General features: G+C 41.8%; 2 protein-coding genes across 3 annotated transcripts in view; both read right to left on the reverse strand.

Annotated features, from left to right (window-relative positions):
• Positions 1-1460: 1460 nt before the first annotated feature.
• Positions 1461-10510, reverse strand: hnmt (histamine N-methyltransferase). Its single transcript, XM_030111920.1, has 7 exons — positions 10487-10510; positions 9716-9863; positions 7083-7135; positions 5502-5609; positions 3540-3670; positions 3268-3361; positions 1461-1825 (listed from the first exon to the last, which is right to left on the reverse strand). The coding sequence occupies exons 2-7, from the start codon at positions 9850-9852 to the stop codon at positions 1464-1466; spliced, it is 885 nt and encodes a 294-aa protein (XP_029967780.1). The 5' UTR covers positions 9853-9863; positions 10487-10510; the 3' UTR covers positions 1461-1463.
• A 9582-nt stretch (positions 10511-20092) lies between these two features.
• thsd7ba (thrombospondin, type I, domain containing 7Ba) overlaps positions 20093-24797 on the reverse strand; it is a 151752-nt gene continuing 147047 nt past the window's right edge. For both annotated transcript variants that reach the window (XM_030112054.1, XM_030112052.1), the window contains 6 exons: positions 24227-24400; positions 23321-23416; positions 21849-21931; positions 20986-21181; positions 20526-20613; positions 20093-20221 (listed from right to left, as the gene is read on the reverse strand). In XM_030112054.1, the coding sequence (XP_029967914.1) occupies positions 20140-20221; positions 20526-20613; positions 20986-21181; positions 21849-21931; positions 23321-23416; positions 24227-24400 (719 nt within the window). In that variant the 3' untranslated portion in view covers positions 20093-20139. The remainder of the gene's footprint in view (positions 20222-20525; positions 20614-20985; positions 21182-21848; positions 21932-23320; positions 23417-24226; positions 24401-24797) is intronic.

The following is a 24797-nucleotide window of genomic DNA, read 5'->3' on the forward strand; positions in this document are numbered from 1 at the left end:
GCCTCAAACCACCACAAACAAAGCACCTCCGGCCCGTCTGAAGTGTGTGTGCTACAATATTATGTATAAATACTACATCTATAGTACATCTCTACATGGTGCCCCTTTTTTTCCATCCCATTTCCTTGCATATAATGTCCTACTCCAATGTGATTTCAGAATTGTGTTACTGCTTGTTCATTTTCACCTTTATATGCCATCACTGTTGCCACTACAGTCTATTGTACCTTAACACATTAAGTTTGAGTTCACGGCCGGAGACTTATATTGCATTACCTCAAATTAAGTTTTCTTTCCTATTGGATTATAACCTCAGTTTTGACTGTTAAGTGTCTTCATTTGATTTAGGTATTTTAGCTTTCCAGGAAGCTCGCTGGTTTACTTTATGACACTTGGACAATCCGTTATGCTTCCATGTCGTCTCGCACAGAGGCGATAAAACACCATTGTCTCACTTGGGCAAACAGGGATGTGTAATTTAAACAATGACTTAATGTATTTAATGAATATAAAATGTCACTTAAAAAGTTATAGGTGATGAGTATTTTCCACAAACTAGAACCCCAGTCAATTCTTTAGTTGCACATCTATACACAAAACGAAGCTCACAAAAATTCTGGATTCTGTCCCCAGAGAGACAATTTATTTAGGTATTTTTAAGGAATCCAACCACAGCAACTGCGAATCAGTAAAAGATATACACAAAAACACACACCGTCTTGCACAGACCTGGGAGCATTTACGCTGTACGAGGGACCAGTCGGTGAACCTCAGTGCCGTTCTCTGAAATTCCATTCAATCTGAAGAGAAATGATGGATGACAACAATGTTGGGGACGTCAAGGAGAACGTCAGCCACTGTTGTCAGACGAGCCTTTACTGGCGTTACAGTGCCAACACGATGTGTCTCATCAATACAGAACTGCATTCAAACTTTGCAAATAGTACAGCCAACATCACTTGTACCAGTCACTGAGTCCCTGCAAGATAAACAGAGGCCTAATTTCATCTTCAAGCACGACAATGCTCCAGCTTATGGCGCTAAATAATTTTTTTTGTTGTATGCCTGTCTCAAAAAAAATGAGATGATGTAATCCCTACTGCATGCGTCTACTGCAATTAAAACACAGTACAGTTAACTTTTACATTTTTCATAGATTTCAAAGTCAGATATCCCAAGCTTAAGAAGTGTTTTGTGAAATATCAAGTCATTTTTATTCTTCATTTCAAAGGTTAACAAAAAATAGTCTGACTTTTTGATACTTTCCATTTTCAATCTTCAGGGTTTGCTGAGGTCTTTTTCATAGATGTGATTATGCAAAATCATGTTTCCGACCCTGATTAAGAAGTGTCTGGTAATTAAAAAGCGGTTTAATCAGGGTGTCAAATCTTTAGGAAATAATGTTGATCATCTACTTCTACAGATTTTACATTGACAGTACTGGGAGCAGGGGCTTTAACTTTTTAAGTCAGCTGATCTATAACTACCACGCCAAGGTTGTTGTTAAAGATAACTTTGCCGTCGGACTCCACGCTGCAGCTTGGGTGACGAAGCAACTTCAGCACTCCCGCTTTCAGCTCGGGCGAGGCCGTTTTGCTGAAGTCCTGCACCTCTGTGAGAAAATCCAGAAGCAGCTCTCCCTTCTCGTCTCCCTCAGTGAAACACTCGGTGATTTCCATCCCGGACGGGAGCTCAAACCACTGGTAGCCCACTCCCCTGGCGTCCAGGTAGCTTTTAATGTCTCCGGTGGTCACACACTGACTGAGTTCCGAACTGACTAATTGGTCCTTGTAGGTCTGCCACAGCTTCCCCCAACCGCTCTCCTCTGAAACAAAGACCGTGGAAACACAACCGGCTTCAGCAAAATAATTCACAGATTGAATGTGCAGTGTTCCTCTTAGTTGGAATGAAATGTTTTAGATTCACTAAATGCAAATGTGGAAGTTCAGATATTTTAATTGCAGTTAAACATCTTGAAAGCCATCAGTTATTTCTAACTCTGCCTTATGGCCAAAACCTGCTACTCTGTTTCTCAAACATTTAGAATCCCAATGTCATCTAAATCAGAATGGAGAACAAACTGAAAACAGATGAGCAGAGAGAGTTGAAGAATGGCTGAATTTACACCCACAGTCTTTTTAAATATGCATAAAATCACCAACAAGTAGTAACAATTACAACCACTACCTGAAATGACAGACAGCAATATGGTGCTTCTAATGCTCCCTGGAAATCCTGCTCCGTGTGTAACCGACAAAATAATGGCTTAAATCTTTAGCTGTAAAATTTATTGCATTCCACCTGTTTCTAAATATTCCTTTCCTCTTTCTGTGGAAAAAAAAAGACTCAGGCTCTGACTTAGTGCACAAACTGCACAAGTGGGTACTGACAACGTCAATCAAATCCAGAACGTGCTGCCTCAGCATTTAGGAATTGTTCCTGGAATATACCAATTTAAACACGACTGACACTGTTTCACAACTGTTAGCTTGTCACAAAGGAGCATTTATGACTTTGACTCCTCTTGCTGTGGGGAGGGATGTACATAACGGGTGTGTGTTTGGTGCCAATCATGTGGCGACACCAGTATTAAACTTGTATTTCCAACACAACGTTGCCAGCCTGTCGACGTTCAGGTATAACAAGCAGCTGCAGCAGCGGCAGCGTTTTAAGAGTACAACGACTGCTGTTCTTCAGATGCACAGCGACGTGTCAGTAGGACCACAGGACAAACACATGCTGCTAAACTGTGCCACCGGCAAACAAAGGGTTCGATGTGGCCTTAAGGGGGAAAAGCAAAGGCCATTGTTTGATCTGCGGACAAACGTTTCCTTGTGCTGTGCACAAAGATAAAAAAAAAAAAAAAAAGGTTTGCAAAACAAGCCTTGCTGTTGAGTCTGTGCTGAACAGTTCAGGGACCACATGGAGCACAAATTGATCTCTTGGCTGCTTTGGGGCTATTATAGCATCAAAGAGTTTCATGTATGTGTGTATCTTGATTCGCGTATGAATATTTGATGTGTGTCAATAATCTATGAGAATTTTTTTTTTTAAATTAGATGTGTGCACTGTTGCCATCCACAGTCCTCAGTGTTGTGTTATGTCTCACTAAAAAACTGCATGTCCAAGCAGACATACAGGGGACTGCAGCAGTGGCCCACAGGCTGCACGTTTCACAACTGGTCAGGTTTCATCACTACACTGGCTACATACATCAACAAACAATAACAAAAAAAAGAGCACAAAGATAAAAACAAATTCCTTTACCAGATACCAGAATGATGAGTAGCTTCCCCTTCTTATCCAAGAGACTCTGGAAGAAGCTGACAGTTGCTCCGGGATCAGCCACATAGTACAGCATCTGTCGATTTCACAAGATAATGAGCTGGTAAATGCATTCACAGAGCGACTAATTGCTAAGCGTTGCTAGACAGATGTTCTTAAAGGGATTAATTGCTGTGGAGGGCTACTAGGTAGAATATGACCTAAATGTGTCAAGAATACAGTTTGTGGGCTCGGAGCGCACCGTCAGCACCGACCTGTATCATGTGGATGAAGTCTGCCTTCTTGGTCATATTTTCCCGTCTCCAGTGCTCCTCAAACCCAGACGCAGTCATCTCGTTCCAGATGAACTTGATGTGATCCAAATCCGGCGTCTCCGACACTGAAACTACACCCAGACCCCTGACAGTAAGAACCTAACACATTACACCGACACTACCTGCAGTTTTCAGTGTCAAACCTAATCGGTGCAGCTATTCCGTGTGTGATTGGCATGTACCCGCGCCACAAAAAAACAACATTATAATCGGAAATACACAGCTGCACATCACACACTGAAGTTAATGCGACTTTTACCGTCGACACACAGTTTTATTTCAGGCCACAACAGTTGGAGCTGACACGCGTCACCATGTTGGAAAGAATCTGGGTAATTTGCACCTCTGCTATCAACACAAACACCTCAGTTGAGCCGTATCACACACCTCATTAAAATTGATGGAAATCTTTCGGCGGCGCCACCGCATGGGGTTACAAGTGACATTTCCCCTCTCGGTTAATCTAATGAGCAGAAATCAAGTGACAGTGATTGTAAGACTAAAGTTTGAAACATTTAAAATCCTGTGATTTCAACTCCTTGCTGTGGATTATATTTTTAATTATATGAAAAAAAAAAAAGTTTGAGTCATACAAAGTTTCCAGAGCAATCCAAATAAATTGGGATTCAAATTGTCAGTTTTTGACAATGACTTACAACAGTGACTCACAGATTTCTCGTCATTTATAATCGGTCAGTTTTAAAGTTGGAGGTTGATACGTCTCCTATTGCGCTGAGGCAGAAAACCTGGCGTTTCTGTCTGCGATGACGGACATTTGGCCTACTTTAACGTTCCTAAGGTCCAGTCCCCGGGGAGCCATTTCTGCTGAAGTCCTAATTCAAATGAATTCTCAGACTATAGCAGAATTTGCTAATGATCCAATCATTTTGGGCAGCGGCACGACACCGGAAACCTGCAGGGCAGAGAGGCTCTCCAGGACTGCAGTGAGTCAAATCGGGTCCATCAGTGAAGCTGCAGCATCTGATCGTTTCACCTGCATGCTCACATTTGCGTGGATAATTCCAGGTCTTTTGTTTTTGGCTGCATTATACTGACATTTTTATAATTTCTATCACGTTTGTGTTTTGTTTATGGGGCATTCCTCCTCTTTAACCAATCCTGACTGATAACTGTTGGAATTAAAACCTCTTTTCCTACTTGTTTTAAACCTTTCAATTTGGATTATTGATTTATCAGCTTACTTTACACCATTTCATTTCTTCATATCTGACAAAACTTAAGGATAAAACAACCCCTTCGACTTATTTTTCTTGTCACTAGTACTGAAACTCATTTAACAATTACACACGCTACAACATCGAGACTTCTACACATTCTCATGTGGTCAAATAGAGGATTTTTTTATTTTTCTTGAGCAAACTTATACACCCATGGCCTTTGTCTGAACTGCTGAGTCAATCGAGGAAAGTTTTATCCGGTGCTGAAACCACAAAAGATTTGAAGAAGCTCCACAACATTGTTTTGATAACACCCGCTGTGGCAAAGCTGCATGCCAAGATCCTCTTACAGAACTCCAGTTAGGAATATGAGGGACTGGGGGATCATCGCTTCAACAACAGTTTATTAGAGCAGCACTGTGTATAGAGTATAAGAGGTGGTAGCAGTGTTCTTGTGGCTGGTAATGATTCAGTGTTTCACATGTCTGGACTTGCTGATATTAATGCAGGAGGCTGCAGTGGGAGTGGCGCTTAACCAACCACTCTTCTACAAATGTGTGAACGGCTGCATTATTTATCAATTACTGCAAACAGAAAAAGACAAACCACCTACTTCACTGTTAAACTAACTATGGAGACAGGTTTCGGTGAGTGTGTGAATATACAGATGCATTTATGAGGTGTGTGAGTAGTGTGTGTGTCTCTTCGTACTCAACCTTTGTACCTTTGTACTTTTGCAGCTGCTGGCTGCTGGGCTCCACCACCTCGTAATCCACCGTCACCCCTGGGTGCTTCTGACGGAGCTCAGAGAGCATCTCCAGGTCAATCTTTCCTACAGGCACAAACACATAGGCAGATCTTTTTTTGTTTGTTTGTTTTTTAAACAAACATCAAGTCCAACTTTACAACACTGACCAAACTGTCATAAATATTAAACTTTATACAGAGTTGTTTTTCTGATTATCAGCATTCTGGCTCCAAACGCCAACAGTGGATTTAAGCAGAATTTAATGAAATTTAAACAACAGATTCTGATCTTAAATGTTATTCAAAAAGCAATCTGTCAGTCAAACACACGGCTCCTTCATGGCCTTTGGTGTGCTGTGCAATCAATTTATTTACCAGAAACAGGCTAGAGCTCATTTCTTGTTTGGTATTCATGTCAGAAAGGACCACATCTTCCCGATCCACTTCACTAAGACAGAAAATCACAGAAAAATACAATATCTATTCCTCTAGTCAAGGAAAAGCCTTCACGACAGCTGTGCACATCAAACCCGCTCTGCAGGAGGCATCTGTGCCAAATGTACAATCAGAAGACTTCAATAGAGTGAATTGAGATGAGGGTGTAAAAGCCTCAAAAACAGGCAGGGTGGGTTAAACTTGGACAAAGATATCTGAAACAATATCCGTCCAGTTCTGGAAATGCAGTGTGTTACAGACGGGTCTGAAGAGTTTTATACGGTATGATCGGCTAATATTCCTCGTCAGAAGTCACTGATTTAGTGCATAATCCCAGCACAACGAAGGAGTTTTTAAAGTCAGCACATCTTGATTGTTTCCATTTTAAATCACCTGTGTTGGAGTACGGAGCCAAAATGCTTAAATTAATATCAACGTCCAGTGACTCAGACCTGACTGCACCTTGCCAGCCAGCATATCGTCATGTTTCAGTGCGTATTTTAAGAATTAGCAGACAGCCTTTTTTAAAATAAAAAGTGCATTGCCACGTTAATCCTTTGAGTATCATTTAGCCACAGGCAAGTGATTTTCATTGAGTTATTATTGAAGGTGACATGTTGCCGTGTACAAAAGGAGTAAATTTCAAGCAAAGGAGCTGACGTGGACATCACTGAATCTTTCCGATTGCGTTAAATAATATCTTACAAGGGAGTTTGTAGATTTTCAAATTAATTTTACAGTCCATTGGAGAATCTGTAATGTTTCTCCAATATGACGACGCAGGTAATTTAAAAGGTTTGGCACTGTCATAAGTAAAGGGTAATAGTGCTCGGGGGGGTTCAGGGGGGAAAAAGGACTTCAGTATATCATAAAACTGCAGAATGGTGGAGGTCACTTTGTCTCACTCGAGGTTAAAGATGAAGCTGACAACAGGACAGATGTCTCGCCTCATTATCACAGTCAGGAGTTGGTAAAGTTCCTTTTTTGATCGGAACAGCAGGTTGATTCAACAACGCCTCTTCACCTTCGCTGTCCGCCACAGGGGTCGTTCGGCTATTTACCGTTCCGCATTAAACATAAGGCAGGCTCGGCAGCGGCGGGGTCCAGTGGCGTGTGTTCTTACCGTCTCCGCAGCCAACTCCGATGACATTTAGGCGGGACTTTCCATCTCCAATACTGAGGGGAGGGCAGAGAGAAAGAGAGGGGAAAACCAACTTCACACCGAGTTTTCAGAACAGCAAAGCCTTGAAACTCACATCCTCCAACCTGCCAAATGTGGGGCACATTTTTGGGCTTGTAACTGTCAATTCTGCCTGACACCTGGGAAATGTGAGATGTTCTGATCTAGCGACTGAAGCATCTACAAATACCGACGCTTTGATTGTTGCCGAGGCATGTTCTGTCACTCACCGTCTGATTTTTAATAACACCATTACACCTTTTAATTTGCTCGTGAGTCATATCTCTCCAGATCCCTCTCTGGTGTGCTTCCTAGACTGGCAAAGGCAGCAGAGGAGTTTGGTTCGGTTCTCTGCTGCATGTCAATCATCCTCCTGCAGCTTGTAGGAAAGGAGAAAATAAAGCGGTAACATCCCCCAACTGGAGGGCCGACTTCACAGCAGTTTATGAAAGGCGGGCTGCTGTCCACTTACAATAATTCAGAATAAAGTATTTCTAGGAATTAGACACCGGGGTGGGGAGCCCTGGTCCACGAGGGTCGCTGTACTGCACCGTTTCAATGGGCCCGCACTTCAGCACACCTAACAGTAATGATTGGCTCATCAATCATTCTGCAGAGATTCATTAAATTCAAGTGTGTTGGAGTCGGGGGGACGACGACCATGAAAACACGCAGGAATGCAGGACCAGGATTCCCTACGCCTGTTCTACGCTGGAAATAGTTCAAGGAAATAGTTTAATGCTGGCCCAGAGTTGGGAGAAGTGACCTTGTCCTGCACCCACACCAGCCGAGAGGCGAGCGACTGCATCACTCGTAAATCACACAGGATTAAATCACAACCGCCCACACAAAATCCCAGAATATTCTCAGGCAAACCATGATGCTTTTCTACCAACACCCACTAGATGGCACTTGAGTAAAGCTGCTGGTATTTGGGAATAAACACACTTGCTGGCGTATGGATACTTTTTTGATACATGGAGAAAGGGAATCCCAGGTGGACGGTCTATAATTACATCTTTTATTGGGTTCCTGAAGATCCTGATAGGGAATTATTAAATACAGTGTAGAAATGACACTCAAGACAAGAGTCCTGGGGAAAAAAAAAAAAGATTAAAATTATTTAATTGGCTAAATGAAGTTTTAAGTTAATTGGTACATAGCTTCAGGTTAAAAGGTATCCACTGACATGTGCATACATGGATACACACCAATATTCTGTTACTGCACTCCTCACCACTGAAATCATCGGCAATGACAAAGTCTAATTCAACTTGCTACAGTTCTGAATCAGAGCCTAAATCACGTTTGACATGAAGGAAACTGCATCATGCTCAAAGAGACGGGGAAAAAAGAAGTAATGTAGGGGATGTGAGGAGAGAGTACGTATGTGTGTGTTCCAATGCAGGATGTGAAAGTAAAAAAGAAGCCAAGAATGTAAACACTCAGGTCAAGTGCAGATACCTGAAAAAATGTCAAGTACAGTAAATAATTTGAAATTCTTTGTTACTTGCTGCCTCAGTTAATTAGATTTGAATTGCTACCGGTAAACTTACAACATACAGTGGAAAAATAGATACATGGCTACAGCTACTGCAAATGTAGACATAACAGAACTGCAGCTTATCCACTGTCCATGAGAATTACCCATTTCCCATTAGTCAAACTGTATGGGAAGTACAATCCTACATATAATTTGTTAATGTATTTCAGAAGATATTTCAATTTTTTTGCACCTTATCAAAATACTTTTCCTTTCATGTGGACAAAAACAAACTCCTCACATTTCAAATATTTCTTCATTATGTTGAACAGCTTTCTAGTGCTTTGTGCATCCCTGCAAACAAACTAAATCAAAATACATTTTAAGGCTACACAGATGGATCGATAACACATGGAATTGTATTTCTTTGTGTATCCATCAGAGCGTTTCAGCCACAATAGTCAAAAAGAATAAACTACAAAAAAGACAAATTGACGAAAAACAAAAAACCGAGTGAGGAAGACATCTTGATGGAAATAAGGGCCAGCGAAATGTGTGACTGGGAGAACGAGGCGCCAAATGGCTCAAAGTGAACTACATACCACTGACGATGGAGCAGATTCTGAGCAGCAACACATTCCCTTGGCCTTATTTAAATAAGATGTTTGAAGTCGTCAGCTCAAACAGAAACAGTCGCTAGAAATGTCCTTCAAAGGGCTACACTCTTTTTTTTTTTTTCTTCCTCTGCAAACTAAGTATCTGCGCTTGTGCTTGAGTAAATACTGTGTGGACTTTTGGTACCTCTGTTCACCCCTTTAATACAAAGTACTTACACTCTGATGAACTTTGTATTCTGATCTGATCTATTCCTCCCTTAACCACACTTCATGTTTGAAGGAGCCTCTGCCTACTTTATCAGTAACAATGACACAAATCTTAAGGCCTCCAAAGGTTAACATGAGAAGAGGATCATTGATGATGGCGTTTATAACTTTGAGATGCTCTCACATAAGCGGCACTTGTGTGTTTTTTCCAGTTTATAAAGAGTGCATTTGTGAGGATTCCCTCATAAAGCCTGTGTGTGCTTCATTACCTGGCCAGCAGATCCGGCAGTTTACTGTGGATGAAGTCCTGCATACACTGGTGCTCAGTGGAGCGCTCCAGAAAAAGCTGGAAGGCTTTCTGGTACCTGCTATCATCGTGGACCAGACTCTTCAGTGGAGATGCCATCGTGCACAACGCTGACAGGAAGAGAGAAACGGGGTATTAGTATCATTGTATCATTTAGGCTCCAACACAGTTTGTGTGTCATGTAAACGCTTTCAGGTTGTGGCCTATTAGTCGAGCAGAGTGGGTGGTGCCGTGACAGCTACACAAATTGGATCCCACGGACGCTGACAGTGACAAAGAATATCTCCTTTACACACAGATGCCAATAAAAGGTCTTTCTATACTCGTGTTACTAAACACGTGCTGCCCTCATACAGCGCCACTCCCATCTGAAAGCGAACTTCACTCCTGCTATCTCTGGGGCTGATTACAGACCTGAAGCGTGTTTCAGATGTGTGCACTGACATATCTGCAGCTGGCGTGTGTGTGTGTGTGTGTGTGTGTGTGTGTGTGTGTGTGTGTGTGTGTGTGTGTGTGTGTGTGCCTTTGTTCAGAATTTCCTCAAACAACAGCGGCAACGAAATGCCACTCACACAGATATATGTCCAGCAATCAGTGAGTTCGCTAAATATTTACGCGCGAACACACGGCTTTCCCGCGAAGCGCGCGAGACAAACCCAGCGTAAACACATAATATTTCATCATTATTGAGCACGTGTCGCTTGAGCCGCGGAGATCGAGACAAATCACTTACGTGTAGCACAGGATCGTGTCCGGAGTGGTCTGAAGGCTGACAAAGAGCCCTCCCACTCGTGTCACGTCCTCCCCTCGAGGGGGGCCGGCAGTGGCAGAGAAAATCCCTCAAAGAAAATCGATCCTTGGATGAAAAATGTTCACGGCCTCGGTGAGATTTTAAAACACACAGCATATAAGCCTGAACTTGAAATAGTTTATTTTCATCATATATTGCGGGGGAAAACTTGTCAATTGATCCAGGCAGGGGCGGAGCTTCGGCAGGTGTTTGGTTTGTTGATGAGAGGATGGGTGATCATCCAGTCCATCTGTTTTATAATTAACTTCAATTCTCACACGAGCTGACAGTGATTATGATTGCAGAGCTTAGTGCAGGGCATGGCCCAAAGCTGGCCCTCAAGAGGATCCAATCCGGGCTGTCAAAGAAATAACTGATTTTATAAACAAATATCTCAAGAGTAGCAGACACAACACAACGCTGAGAACCAAGCTGAGACATCAGTGATGCGTCCATGAAAGACCTCATTGTTATCAATGCTATGTGTACACATTTATCCTGTTTTTATGTGTCTACTTCTGTCTGCAATTTTATCACTCACATAAATGTAATTTTTAACTGCACTGGCATTTTTTGTATTGATACTTTCAGTGTTATTTACTGATACAACATCCCAGGGTAGTTTTTTTTTTTTTTGTATCTGTTTTGTGTGAAGTTGCAACATTAGGCATCCATGGGACTCCATGAGGCCTCACATTGCAAGTTCTACAAGTTGGTCTCAATTGTGCAAATCCTCACATTGCAACCAGATTCCAGTGTTCAGCGATGCAGAAGTAAAAGCTGGCACCGAATTTCAAATATTTCAGCAAACTAAGCACAAAATCAAGTCACTTGATTTGCACCAGGAGGCGGTCAGTGGATTATAATGTTATGGCCGATAGCTCTGCTCTCACAGTATTGACATACAGCCAAATTCACTTAAACTGCACTAATGTTTGTTCATTACAGCGGGTACGATCACGTGGTGAATGGATTTCACTTTGTCACTGCTTCAGCAAAGCTTTACATCGTTAATCACACACACACACACACACACACACACACACACACACACACACACACACACACACACACACACACACACTAAACACTAGGGATTTTTGCCACGCAAGGTACTCGGTCCATCCATTTGGAGCTATGTAGGCTCCAATATCTTGCTCAAGGACACTTTAACGTACGGCCAAGTGGAAATGGGAGATTGAACCTCACACCCACAATGAAAGTTAGTCTGCTCCACCATCTGATCCTCAGCCTCCGTGTTGAGTAACACCTGAAATTTTGAACTTTCCAAGTGAAAAAAATCCAAATTTGACAGCACTGAAATGTGTCTTTCTACTTGAAACTTGGAAACTTCCCACTTAGCAGTGACTGATGAAGGCGTCTTTATTCTCTGTTTCTAGTTTTGATGGGATGCTTCCTCGGTTTGCATGAATCCTGCTGTAAAGTCTACCTCTGTTCAGTCATACTTTAATCAATCATTTTTCTGAAGCTTACCATTTAAAATGAAATGAGAACCCAGTATATTTGCATGCGTGCTCCTGTCGAGCTCTGCTGGGAAAACCAACAACTGCTGCACTGCTTGAGTGATCCATCATGTCAGGTTTACATTTTTCTGAGATACATTACAGTTTCATGATGGCATAGTCCAACCCCACACTTCTGCATCAAGAATAAAACCTGACAGGAATAAAAGCAGATGGTATTGATTTATTTCAGGTTCCAACAAGCTGATTTTCTCACTCTGCAGAGACCAGAGCCTGGATAAGTCTTTTTTTTATTTATTTAAGTCAAAGAAATTTTATGATCTCTGATAAGGTCAGCAGAAATGTGAGGTGTGATCCAGGATAATTGAGCTTTTTTTGTACCTTTGGACTATAGGAAGTTCACCGTATGATAGGGTGACATCTTTTTCTTGAGACGCAGGAGACTGAAGCAAATGCCATGTCTTGTGTTTCTCTCACATTTTCTGCTAGTTACAATATCTGACAGACCAGAATTAGGCCAAGAACCCAAATTAGATTGTAATTAGGCCACAGACTCCATCTGATAAATTTTAATCCAGTGAGGGAATCACGCGGCATGTGTTAACGGCCTACAGTGATCTGTAGGAAACCAATGTTGAGAAAAAGGCTCTCACAATAGTGAATGATTGTACTCAAAGACGCTAGAGCTTCGCTTCCAAGTAACTCAGTGAGTTTCAAAAATAAAAAGACAGTCTAAGCTGAGCGCCATAGCTGTACTAAGTATGTTCAGCAGTGGGATTGGAGTTTGTCAGGTTTGAGCGGACTTTTCGGTTTCGTCACAACATCATTGGAACCGTCCTTTTTCAGGCTACAGAGAGCCACAGCCGCAACAAGACAGAGCGAGGAAAACCTTCATCTTGAGCTTTTATATCAATGAAAGACTGAGGAAGAGAGTCATTAGACTGAAGGCCAAGTCTATGGTGTTTTAAAGTGCCTCGTCATAAAGGATAAGAACTTTACTTTTCAAGTAAAGTAAAGAGGTATAAATGCATTGACTTAGTGATAATATTATGATATTAGATCTCTGAGTGAAAACCGTTTAAACTTTATAGACTGTTATTTAATGCACAGAGTGAATAATAGCAATACTCTCAGGTATTAGGTCAATTTTCACTCCAAAAACACTTCTTTTCAAAACACTTCACTCCAAGAACATTTCTTCCCTTTTTTTTTTTTTTTTTCCTCAGCTGAAACATTGCTCTAAAGCAGGGGTGTCAGACTGAGATCCTGGAGGGATGCCGCCCCGCATTTTTCCATGTCTTTCTGCTTCAACACACCTGAAAGTGCCATCACTGAGGTCAGCAAATTCTGATAACAAGTCCCTAATTACAATTATCGGAATGAGTGAGGAAACAAAAGACTAACAAACAAACTGAAGAACAAAGAAACCGAAGGAGGAGCTGCTGGCAGATGCCACACGGTCAAAGAAGGGGGAAAAAAAAAAAGAAAGTAAACATAAGAATTTATTAGCTTTCTGGGGTATTTTGCACAAAAGTAGGATTCAGAAAACCAGGACAAATGACTGATCCAGGCTCATCCAAAACAAAATTGTCACCAGAAGCAGAATTACTGAGCCTTGTTGTTTCAGTTCATGATTTTTTGGTGATGCTAAACTTGATATGGGGGTTTTATTTACATACTTGATTGATAAAACATGCACTATCAGTGGATATTTAGATCAGGTTGAACAACAGTTTGCTGCATTTGCCAGCCAGTGATTGATTGATTTCAGTTATTTTAACATCATACACTTCGAAAGCATTTCTGGAGGAAATTTTCAAGCAAATTGTGGCAAAGTGGCTAATTTCAGCCCTTCAGTTGTGTGGAAGAGTGAGGTGTTGCTGCCACCGTCTTTCCTGCCCACTGAGTGCTACAAGCTGGAAGCAATTATTCAATTACACATTGAGTGCAGGCCGCACAGCGAATTGTTCTACGGAGGCAGATCTCCGCTTTCCTTGGGTTGGATCCTCCTGCGGTGGTGTGCGCACTGCGCAGCAGTGAGGGGGTTTTGACGCGGGTGTGAAAACGCTGTTTTGGATCATGTCTCCTCCGTGACGTCTGGCCTGTCTGTCTGGCCGGAGACCTGTGGCTTTGGTGTAATGTGGCGGTGAAAGAGTGAGCATGGCGTGTCCCTCCCCTCACCTGGGGCTCTCAGGCTCTACCTCAATGACCCGGCCAGGCCATGGACCATTTTGGATGACTTGTTTTTCACCTTGGGCCTCTACTCTGAAATCTATTGCTGTTTCGTCTCCAGCATCATCTCCACTGTTCCCATTGCGGCTGCTGTTTCAGCTCATCCTTCGGTTCTGAACCTGCTTTCTCTACGCTGGCCTGTGACAGACTCAGGATGGAGTCCAGGGCTACAGTCCTGCAAGTTTTAGGTCTCTCCCAGTTGCAGCACGCCTGATTCCAGTAAGAGGTTGTTACTGGGCTTTTTTACAAGTACGAAGAAGACGTCAAGATCAGACTGAGGCGTGCTGAAGCAGGGAGAGAGCTGAAACATGCAGGACTGCGTTGAGTACCCTGGTTTAGAGCTTATGTAGCTCCATATAGCATTGCTATTTTGCGTTGTAGTTATTTTGCCAGTTTAATCTAATTGGACATCGATTCATTTCCTTCATGGGATAACTGAGAATGGATAATATTAACAGATAATACTTTGTTTTTTTCCAGAAAGAATTTCAAACTGTCTTGACTTAAAGCCTGTTTGTTGTGAAGTTTTATTTTTATTTTTTTACCTCTCCTCTGTATGTCCTTGACACAGAATAGTCAGATGTAGATTGGGTGTGTAAATCAAGACTGAAGTCAGAAGTAATTATTTCAGCCTAGCAATGGCATCCTTGGTGAACTCACCTTCAGACAAGAAAAAATCATTTAGCTGTTAGTCTCAGTCTGCATGTGGCCCTGAATCTCTCAGCACACTGGCTGTATAACTGACAGTGGTAAATAATGAAAGATCCTGCTTTTTAACAAGCTTACAATATTAATTTTTATACTTACAGTTTATTTTGTGGCCTAATTTGAACTTCCAGCTTGAAGAAATTCCTGCGGCTGAAGCTGAAACTAAAGCAGCTGACCTTATTACAGCAGCATGTCCTGCCTTCAGTGGGTCCGTGTTCAAACCCGACTAAGCTTCAAAGTCCCTTTATTAATTACACAAGCTTGCGCCATCTTATCTTTCCGACCTCATTGTTCTCCATGTGCCACCTCGGTACTCTCACATCTGAGGGCCTTGGTCTTCATTTAATCAGCAGAAGTGTACCTAAAACCCCCAAAAATCAGTGGGTGGAAAAGTTTTTTTTTTTTTTTTTTCCCTACCAAGATTTGCTTAATTGGGATGAACTCTCTCTTGCATTTGATAAAACACAGTCGGGCTAACTCTGTCTAATTCAGTACGAGATATTCATTAGAATATATCAAAGTCTCTTACTTTCTGTCTCTCCTTCCCTCATAGAGAAGTTCATCCACCTGCACACACACACTGTGTCACACACTGCGCTCAGTGCCGAGACAGTGTTGCCGGTCTGCTTCATTTTGAAATACAAGGTCAGATTAGGTGAAGTTTCTTCATCTCCTGACTCTGTGAGAATGCACTAAAGACATAAGAAAATCCTGACCTCAGTTTACAGAAAGGTGACAGTGGTCAGTGCTCTGTCCTCACGTTCAGAAACTCATTGGTTCGAATTCCAGCTGTGTGGTGTTTGCATGTTGTTTTTGTCCTCCCACAGTTCAAAAACCTGCATGAGGAGGTTGTGAATATAAGTGGCTGTTTGTCTCCGTGTGTTGGCCCTCTGATGGACTGGTGACCTGTCCAGGTCTATCCTGGTATGTAGTGTAATCGTTCAAGATTTACTGTAGGAATAATTTGCATTAAAAAGAAAAAAACTTCATGATGCACTCCATCTGACTGAATCAAATCCACATTTGAATTTAATTTTCAAACAATACGTTATTTTTCTTACTGTTTTGAAATGAAAGGTTTCCGTTAGTCTCAGAATCTGAGTATGTCCTCCCTCTTGACATACTGGATGTTGAGTGAGCAGGACCTGGATTTGAATCCTGTTTGAGGCACTAAAGACATTGAGGGAATAATTCAGCAGGTCTGCAATTCAAGTTGCAATAACTTGCTGCAGAGAATGCCGTAAAACAGCCAGCTAAATGCTACTACTGCCAAACAAGTATCCTTCTGATAAGAGTGCTCGATCACAGTTTGCTGTACAGTCACAGCAGTGGTTTCCAACATTTTCCCTTGACACACCCATAGCTCACCTCAGTGAAGGGCTGTGGACTCAGTCTCGATATCTGACGCTGTGGGTGGTTTTCTTTGACATGTGAGCTGTGAAAAGGTTCAGGCACTGATAAAATTGAATTCCAGGAATATTTTGAGCTGATAATAGAGCTGGATGAGAAGCCCATGGATCACTAAACAAATACAATTCTGCTTGACTTCTATGCATTTCATCAGATCATTTCAAAAACAAGCAATTCTGGAAACAGTGAGTATCTGTATCAGCATTCTACTAGATCATCAAGTTCAATTATTCCACAAGATATAAGTGAAAACTTTACTTTACAAAAAACCTTTTTGAGAAGAAAAAAAAAGCAAACCTGCTAAAAGCATTTTTCCTTTTATTCTTTGGGTTTTTGCAGCACTTCAGCTAGACGGCAAACACCCGAATCCCATGATATGAGATTCAGAAAGTCAAGCAAAGCCAGAGTTAAATGGCCTTGCTGTTTCATCATTCATCTAAGATGATTCAACAGCTCTATTGATTGTCACTGACTGCAGGTGAGCTGCATGCGGCGAAACCTTGCTGTGAGTATAAAGGCAAGAAGAATCCCGGTGATCCAGATGTCTGCAATGCACGAGCAACATGCAGCTGATTTTCCACCGTTGAGACCAGCTGGTCTCTTCTGGATGAGAGGTTTTCTCCTCGCTCTTACCGTTGCTTTTGCTTTTGTTGAGAAATCGTCATCCAGTGATGTTTAAATTTCTTATATATGACTGAAAATTGAAGGTGTTGTTTTGTAAATACCACCATCAGACCGATATCACAATCTCCTCTCTCTCCTGAGGTATTAAGCGCCCGTTAAATGAGTAATAAATAATAAACATCCATTACTTTAAAAGGTTATGCATTGTTCCTGCTAAATATTCATCATGCCCGCACTCTGCTCACACAGAATGCAGCACACTGCATTTTGTCAGGACGATCCAGCTCTCCTATAAGAGACAAATTAAATAAATTAAAACAAAACTGCCATTCTCGGTCTGTTTGCATGCCTTCTCTGAAATCTGCAATTACGTCTTGAAAGCTGCTCAAATGAGATGAATTGAACATGACAAGATGTGCCCACATCTTTGCCACAGATCAGATGGCCGTGACACAAGCGCTCGGACTCAACCTTCTCCTAACCAAAAGTGACAGTCTTAAATAAATGTATTAGACGAGACAAAAGATTTAAACACCCGTTTCCTCGCACCCACCGAGCATCCTGGGACCATCTTGCGGGGAATCTGACTGCAGGGTAAGATGAATTTTATCAACTGCTTATCTATTCTGGGCTTTGCCTCAGAGCCGGCATCAGTAATTACAATTTATCGGGACTCGAAAGTCAAGGAGCCAACGAAGCTCACAGCATCTCTCTTTGAAACATTTCTTGTGTTTTGAACATTTGAAGATGTGCAAAGAGAGATGGGAGAACGCAGCACTTTATTTTCACATGGTTCCACAATTTATTAGCTTTTTTTTTTTTTTTTTTTTAATGTCCAGCTCTCCATGTACACACAATAGTAACACAAATAGCATGGTATTGTAAACAATTGGTGAACATATTTTTTTAGATTTCTGGCACATAACCCAGTAAAAGTTGTCATATCAGGTCAGAGGTTGGGCTTTTCTTTGTAACAGAAATTTGACACCAAGTCATTAAGAACCGTTCGTTTTGAATTTACTTTTACTTAAATGTACCATACGTTCCGATGACAGTCAACATGTTAGAAACACAGCTCAGAAGAAACGTTTGGCGACTCTGAAAGACTCTGTGCAAGGCCACTTGGAGCACTTTTTGCCAAAATGGATCAAGCATGCCTAGATACAGTCTGCTGTTGAAATACAGTTGTTGTGATGTTGATGACTTTGTAACAACCACGTGTGCACAGCCATGGATATTATAGTGTTACTGGTAAAATACATTCAAAAGGAGGTTGGATAACACAAGACCAAATCTTCACTTTGCAGAGGTGGAGCGAGAAACAGCTTAAACTCTGGTCAGTGTCAGTTCTCCTAACACCAGTAATGCATTGATGTTTTACTATCGATCATGGAGTTTCTAAATGTAATCCCATACACAATGGCATGATTAAAATGGACAAGTGCACATGAAGCTTTGCAGAAAACCTGATGAACACAACTGCACTTGAATCAGGAGCAGGAAAAGATGTAGAGACAGAGTGGATGATCTCCAGGATCAGTCTCATCAAACCTTATGATCTACGTGAAACTCAAACATAACATAGTAAAAAAATGCTTATAATGAAGCAAAACATACTGGAATGACTTAAAAATGTGAACGGAAATGTAACAAAAAAAATATCAGGGATAAAAAAAAGAAAAAAGATCTTTAAGGAAAATATTATCTAACATTTAGCCCATCCCATCCATAGCTTAGCTACACACAGGAGGAGGCGGCGGGCTGTCTGGCTGTGTTCAGTGACCCACAGTGGTCCCCTGCCAGCAGTGGGATTCAAACCCGAGAACCTCTGATCTCAAGCTCACTTCTCAAACCTAATAAGTATGATGTGCTAAGAGATATCTAGTATTTGCTTTCTTTTTCACTTTGAGGCTTGTGTTTATGGTAAAAGCAAAAGAAAAGCAGTGAGAACAGAAGACAGCTCCGTGCTTTTCTGTCTCTATCTCCTTGTATTTTAGTTCAACAAGGAAACAAACAAAATGAATAATAATAAAAGAATATTCTCCATAATAAAGACACTGCGATTTGTCCAGTTGATGATTCTCTTCCATCCTGCTGTATGTTTTGGTGATCAGTGCTTTTCTCTGTATTTGGTGAAACTGTGTATACTGCAAATGAGGTATGACTTTCATCATGCTGGTATCTTGTCATTTGATTGGCATTAAAGGTATTGTGTTTGTGGTTTTCTTGCAATCCCTAACTATACCAGTCAGTTTTTTTTTCCCCGTACAAGCTACACCCATATTAAGTTGCTCGAGTTTCTTTAATATGTAACAACAGGGAGGAAAAAAAAAATACTGCATCATTGTTTTGTTAAACTCAAGGCAAGCCTGCTTTTGGTTTCCACAGATACACAACATATGGCATCATCAACAAAAAACACAGTCAGACAGCAAAAAACTTGCATTACAATTAAAACACTAGAAAAGTCATTTGAAAGTAAAACCAAAATGGAATCAGCACTAATGTAGTGCATATACTGTCTTGTTTATTCTCGAAAAAAAGGCTTTGTAGTTTACCCAAAAGGCTTGTAACGTTTCTGTCCAAACAGATCCGGCACTGCTGAGTCAAAGTTCAGTGTTCTCTTGTTCAGCTTTTGAATATCTGCAGGCTTGAGATACTCCCATCTCCCTCACGACACAATTACAAGACAGAAAAAAAAACCTAGATGGTCCCTCTGGTCCTTTGAAACTTAGAAAAAAAAAAAGAAAAAAAAAAAGAAGAAAACTACACTAACTCGCCATTTGAGATCAGCTTTGTCTTCACCGTTTCAGCTTGTTCGTCTTTTGTAGGTTGTTTTGACTTCATGTTTTCAGGCTGTTGAAAGAAAAAAGAAACTAGAGGTCCATCCATGCCTCGTCTTCGCCTCCGTACCCCTTTGGTTCCTCTTCTTTCGAGGTTCAGCCAAAGCCAAAATCCGAGCCTGCATTAAAACATTTGCAGCAAAACTGCAGGTCATCATTTCTGGGTTTTTTTTTTGTTTGCCGAGCCCTGCACACGCCTCGTGTAGGTCGGTGGTCAGTGGTGTGTGACGGACGGACAGGCGTGAATGCAGTCAGGAGTCGGTCCGAGGCCAGGCGTGAGGTATAGCAGCCGGCTTTACATATCCAGGTCTCCGTCGTAGGCCAGGGTCAAGGGCTTCTGAGGTGGAGGAGACATCTTAGTGGTTTTAGCTGGTTTACTGAAGGAAAGAAGGAACAAACAAACAAACGTAAGGGAGAAAACCAGAGCATTTGACTCGGTGGCTCAGTTGCACAAAGCAGTCCAACTTGATTTCAGTCTTTACCCAGAATTCCATTATCTGATAACAGCGGCACATAGCAGACGAAATATCAGGAGGTATATAACTCATACTTGACAGCGGACTGTTGGAGGAAAGACGCTTGGCTTCTAGACGTTTCTTCTGTTCTTGTTTTAAAATGTGTGTGACCTACAACAGAACTTTTGTTTTTGATGTAGAGCGCAGAGAGTAATATAGTACATACCAGACCAGGAACGATAATGCAATAATGCAGAGTATTAGGATGAATCCAACCGCAGTCACAGCGTAAACCCACAGCTTTACTCTTCCATCTGTGTGATCAAGAAGCAGTTTTTAGTGCGAGGTTTTAAATACACTTTGTGCGTTTTCTTCTTTTATCGGGATATCTATAGACCTTTTTTCCCCCCACATTTCAGAAATAAAGAATAGGTTTGCTCTCCTTTCAAACATGCAGCAGAGGAATAACTAGAATTTCTTGGCAGCGTTATGGTCCATTGAGGTTTTTTTTTTTTTTTCCTCCCTCCCTCTTTTTAAAGCATATAATGATGAGACTTGCGAAAACATTGACCCAGAATGAATTCTTCCCCCATCTCAGTGATCCTTGCACTACAAAAGCAGGTTCAAAGCCAAGAAAAATCAGAGGACCACTGGTTGAGCTGTTTGGATGATTTCCATTTCAGTACCTGGGCCAACAGGTCTTAAGGTCCACTCGGTAAAGAGGTCTCTGGCCTGAGATGGCCCCGGTTTTAATCTTCCAGAGTTGGTTTTCACATCGGCTTTCTTGTTGTTGTCCACCCCCGGGGTTCTGGTGCAATAGTCCAAGAAGCCGTGCGTGGTCATCACTTCAGTATAACCCTTCTCACACCCACACACACCACTCTGCACAAGGAAGGGAAGCAAGGTCAGGACTATATCATTTACAGCCAACAGAAGATGACAGCTCTCGTTACTTTGCCTTTCCTGCATAGCGCCGCTGCTTCCAGACCGTTCTGCTTTCACTCTATTCGGTTCAGAGGTAACCTACTCTTAACACAGGTCATCCTTTCCAAACTGTAATAATCAAGTACGCTCCTCAGGGGGAAGATTATACCATTTTACAGAAAAAACAATTTTTCTGCAAAAAAAGAAGAAGAAGAAGAAAAAAAAAAAAGAAAAACCCAAAACAAAACAATAAGACACTGGAAACAAATATGCACAATCCCAGCTTTGCATTTACGAGTGCAGTTACATGGACACACTCTAAGGGGCAGTAAGACTACAGGCAAAGACTATTATTTGTCATTTTCATGCAGCCGGTGTGCAGCCCCCCCCGCCCCCCCCCCCCCCCCCGCACTATAGGTGTAGTCCCAAGCTGACGTGGAGCCCACATTCATTGGTATTAATGTGATTATTCTTTAATGGCTTGTTCTGCCAAATTAAAAATGTCATCTGTCAAAATCCATTTAACTCCCCATCTAGGACGCAGGGGCAGCTGAAAACAGCAAAAAAAAAAAAAAAAAAACAGAAGGAATTAGAAAGCCTACTGATCAAAGTACAGTCATCTTACCGCTGTGCAGTGCGAGAAGGGTTTGGTGCACGCAGGATGGCAATGTCTGAGCGTGGTCGGCCGTTTTTGCTGGAAACAGCCCCCTGGAGAAAGACAACATGTTCTTATTTGTGTTCCCTTACCCATTGATCACTAAATTAATGCATTGTCACACCTGATTAATGGGCTCAGTTACCTATCAGGGTCCCTGATCAATTTGTGAACATTTTAATTCCAACATGGAAAATTGCATGTCAAAATATCAAAGAGTAATGCCTCAGGTTCTTGCCCGCTCTGCAGAGGGAGCTTATTCCTACTGGGCTCATATTTGCCAGAAACACTTCCTTACAGCGATAAGATCACATTCACCCACTATTTACAGCACATCAAGCCTGCCTAAAGCTTTCATTCCCACTGCACTATTACCTTTGTTCTTTTTGTCTACGCCTGCTTTGTTTCCCACAAATACAAATGCATGATTATATTTATATGGATTGAAAGCCTCCCAGCTCAGAGTCTGGTATATTGATTACTTATGTTAAGAAGCAGAGGGAAAATCAATGGCGGCTGCATCGAGAACAGGCAGATCAAATAAGGTGTTAAATTCAAGCAGAACTCTATTGTTGGTGTGTGTGAGAATCTGCATGTCTATCAGGGAGTGCAGTGAAAGTATGGCTCATATGCTGCAGGTTTAGGATGAAAAATTGAAATACTCATGTTGTGGGTAAAAAGTGTTGGCTCGTACATGCTGGTGGTTCTCAACCCTAGGGTCCAGGATCCCCTTGGAGTCGGGTGCCAGAGATCAAAGTAGGGGCCTGAGGCCCGATCTGAGGTTGTTGAAATTACATTTACACATCTCAAAGAAAAGCAAAGTAAGACGCTTTCCACAAGACTTGGAAACTAAATATTGCTTTTTTTTTTTTTTTTTTTTTGGAAGAGAGAGGCTGTACTGCGTCCTTTTGTCAAATTGGGGAGGGAGTCCATAGCTACGTTTGAATGAAAAAAGGTAAGGACCCACTGATATATGGCATAAGACACAAACCACAGACAGGTTAATGCAATGCTGAAGTAAAATAAAAAGACTAACAGAAGAATTAGACTTTTCCTTCAATTCTGTAAACGGTCCTCTAAATGTCTCTTTTCCTATTATCTCCTGAACCAACAATGAAATCTGCTCTAAATGTATTTCTGAACCATCTGCCTCAACTGCATCTGCCAAAACCAGTGGTGTGACGGCTTTCTTTAATGGATAAAAGAAGATTCATCGTCATTGCAATGTGATAGTACTGCAAAAATGCTTGAACTGAATTGGTGTAAGAACTTGTTGTTCAGACTGAATCAGATTATTGTGAGAAAAAACAAAAACAGAGAAAGGACGTTGTCTCCTGCAGCCCCTGTTGGGCCAGATTCACTTTTCGGAAATCAACCTGTGCCTTCACAAGAGGCTCTGCGGGACCCATCAGGGGGAGTCAGGGGAAACTGCAGCAGCTCACCTGTGACATTGACACCGTCTGAGCGCTGGCACCACACCACTCTCTCGTTGTTGCTCCAACCTCCAGTCCTCCACTGGTAACTGTGGCATTTTCCTCCTGCGACGGAGAGACAGTGCTCATTAGTACCTTGAGTTGGGCATCCGGACTTCTCGTCAGCCTCCTATAGACATTAACCACCCCTCATTTCTTCACTGCTACTTTCTAGCACCAGCTGAGACTTATTATGGCAGCTGTGAAAGGAAAAAGGAGTTACTTTTCTCCCAAAGTATTGTTCTCTGACAGAAGGGCATCTTTGGAGAAAATGAAAAGAAACTGGTTGGAATTGAAGGGAGCTATAGGGAAAGATTTATTCGACTAAAGAAACATCAAAGACATATGAACCTGATTCTAACTGGTAAAGAAAATTTGTCCATATGTGCAAGGTTGGTTTTCAGGACCAATTCCCACCACAGTAAATATAGAATCGAAATAATAGCTACAAGTTGTACATTATCCTCAACAGGCACTTAATCCTGTACCTGAAAACTGCTGTTCAGCATCATGCATAAAGCACACACTTGACTTAAACAGTGTGTGGGTGATTATAGCTGTATTAGAACACTTGGAATGAAATCAGAGGACCATAACATTCATTAAACCTTTTTTTTATGGTATAAGTCATCTATTAGTCAAAAAGCCTCTCAAGTCTGGAAAACACCTGCAATATTTCTATGATTCTTTTTATTAAACACATGTATTGTAATTTTAGGACTGAAACACTTCTGACAGACCAATAAGAACTGGACGGTAGCTTCAAGGACAACTCTTTCTATGCTCCTTTCTTTCTACATCTAAAGTTTATTGAGATTTCTGGCCCAGCTGGACTCTGGACCCATGGCATGTGTCTATACACGGTTTCCTCAGTACCTTTACAAGGCTGCGTCTCAAACACTTGATGCGGGCAGCTGGCCTGATTCTCCATGACCTGAATGATGACGGCTCTGGAGCGCGCTTGGCGGCCGGTGGTCTCAAAGCTCCGCCCCTCCAAGCAAGTCAACTGGCAAGAGCTCCATGTTGACCACTCAGTCAGATGACAGTCTCCTGAGGGCAGAATAAGACATGAGAAAGAAACATCAGCCAAAGCACAATTTAGTCAATAACAATGTCAAGACTTTCTCCTCAGATCCATTGCGGGTGGTTTATATTCAGGTTGCCGACACTATTTCAGGATCATTTTATTGGCTCCCCTGCTGGCTCCTGGAACATTTAAAAGAGATCGAAAACAACTTCAGCACACATCTGCGGCTGATAATGTACCGAATGCACAAACAAATTACTCAGACAACCCAGTGGGTATTCAGAAGTAATAGACCGACCAGAGTTATAAATTATACAATACAAGCTATAACTCTGAGCCCAACTGTAAAGGCAACCGCCAATACTGAAGTATGCCTCACAGGAGGGGGGGAAAATCATTTGCTTTAGCTTGGAAATATGT

This window comes from Salarias fasciatus, chromosome 16 (assembly GCF_902148845.1).
Source record: "Salarias fasciatus chromosome 16, fSalaFa1.1, whole genome shotgun sequence".
NCBI classification, from domain to species: Eukaryota; Metazoa; Chordata; class Actinopteri; order Blenniiformes; family Blenniidae; genus Salarias; species Salarias fasciatus.

What these genes read in the sequence shown, in the direction of transcription:
- hnmt (XM_030111920.1), bottom strand. Translation starts at nt 9,852, where the DNA reads ATGGCATCTCCACTGAAGAGTCTGGTCCACGATGATAGCAGGTACCAG. An exon ending in GCAGCTGCAAAAGTACAAAG is followed by an intron (nt 3,671 to 5,501) that starts GTACAAAGGTTG and finishes GTCTGGGTGTAG; the next exon opens with TTTCAGTGTCGGAGACGCCG. An exon ending in ACTCATCATTCTGGTATCTG is followed by an intron (nt 1,826 to 3,267) that starts GTAAAGGAATTT and finishes TCTTTGTTTCAG; the next exon opens with AGGAGAGCGGTTGGGGGAAG.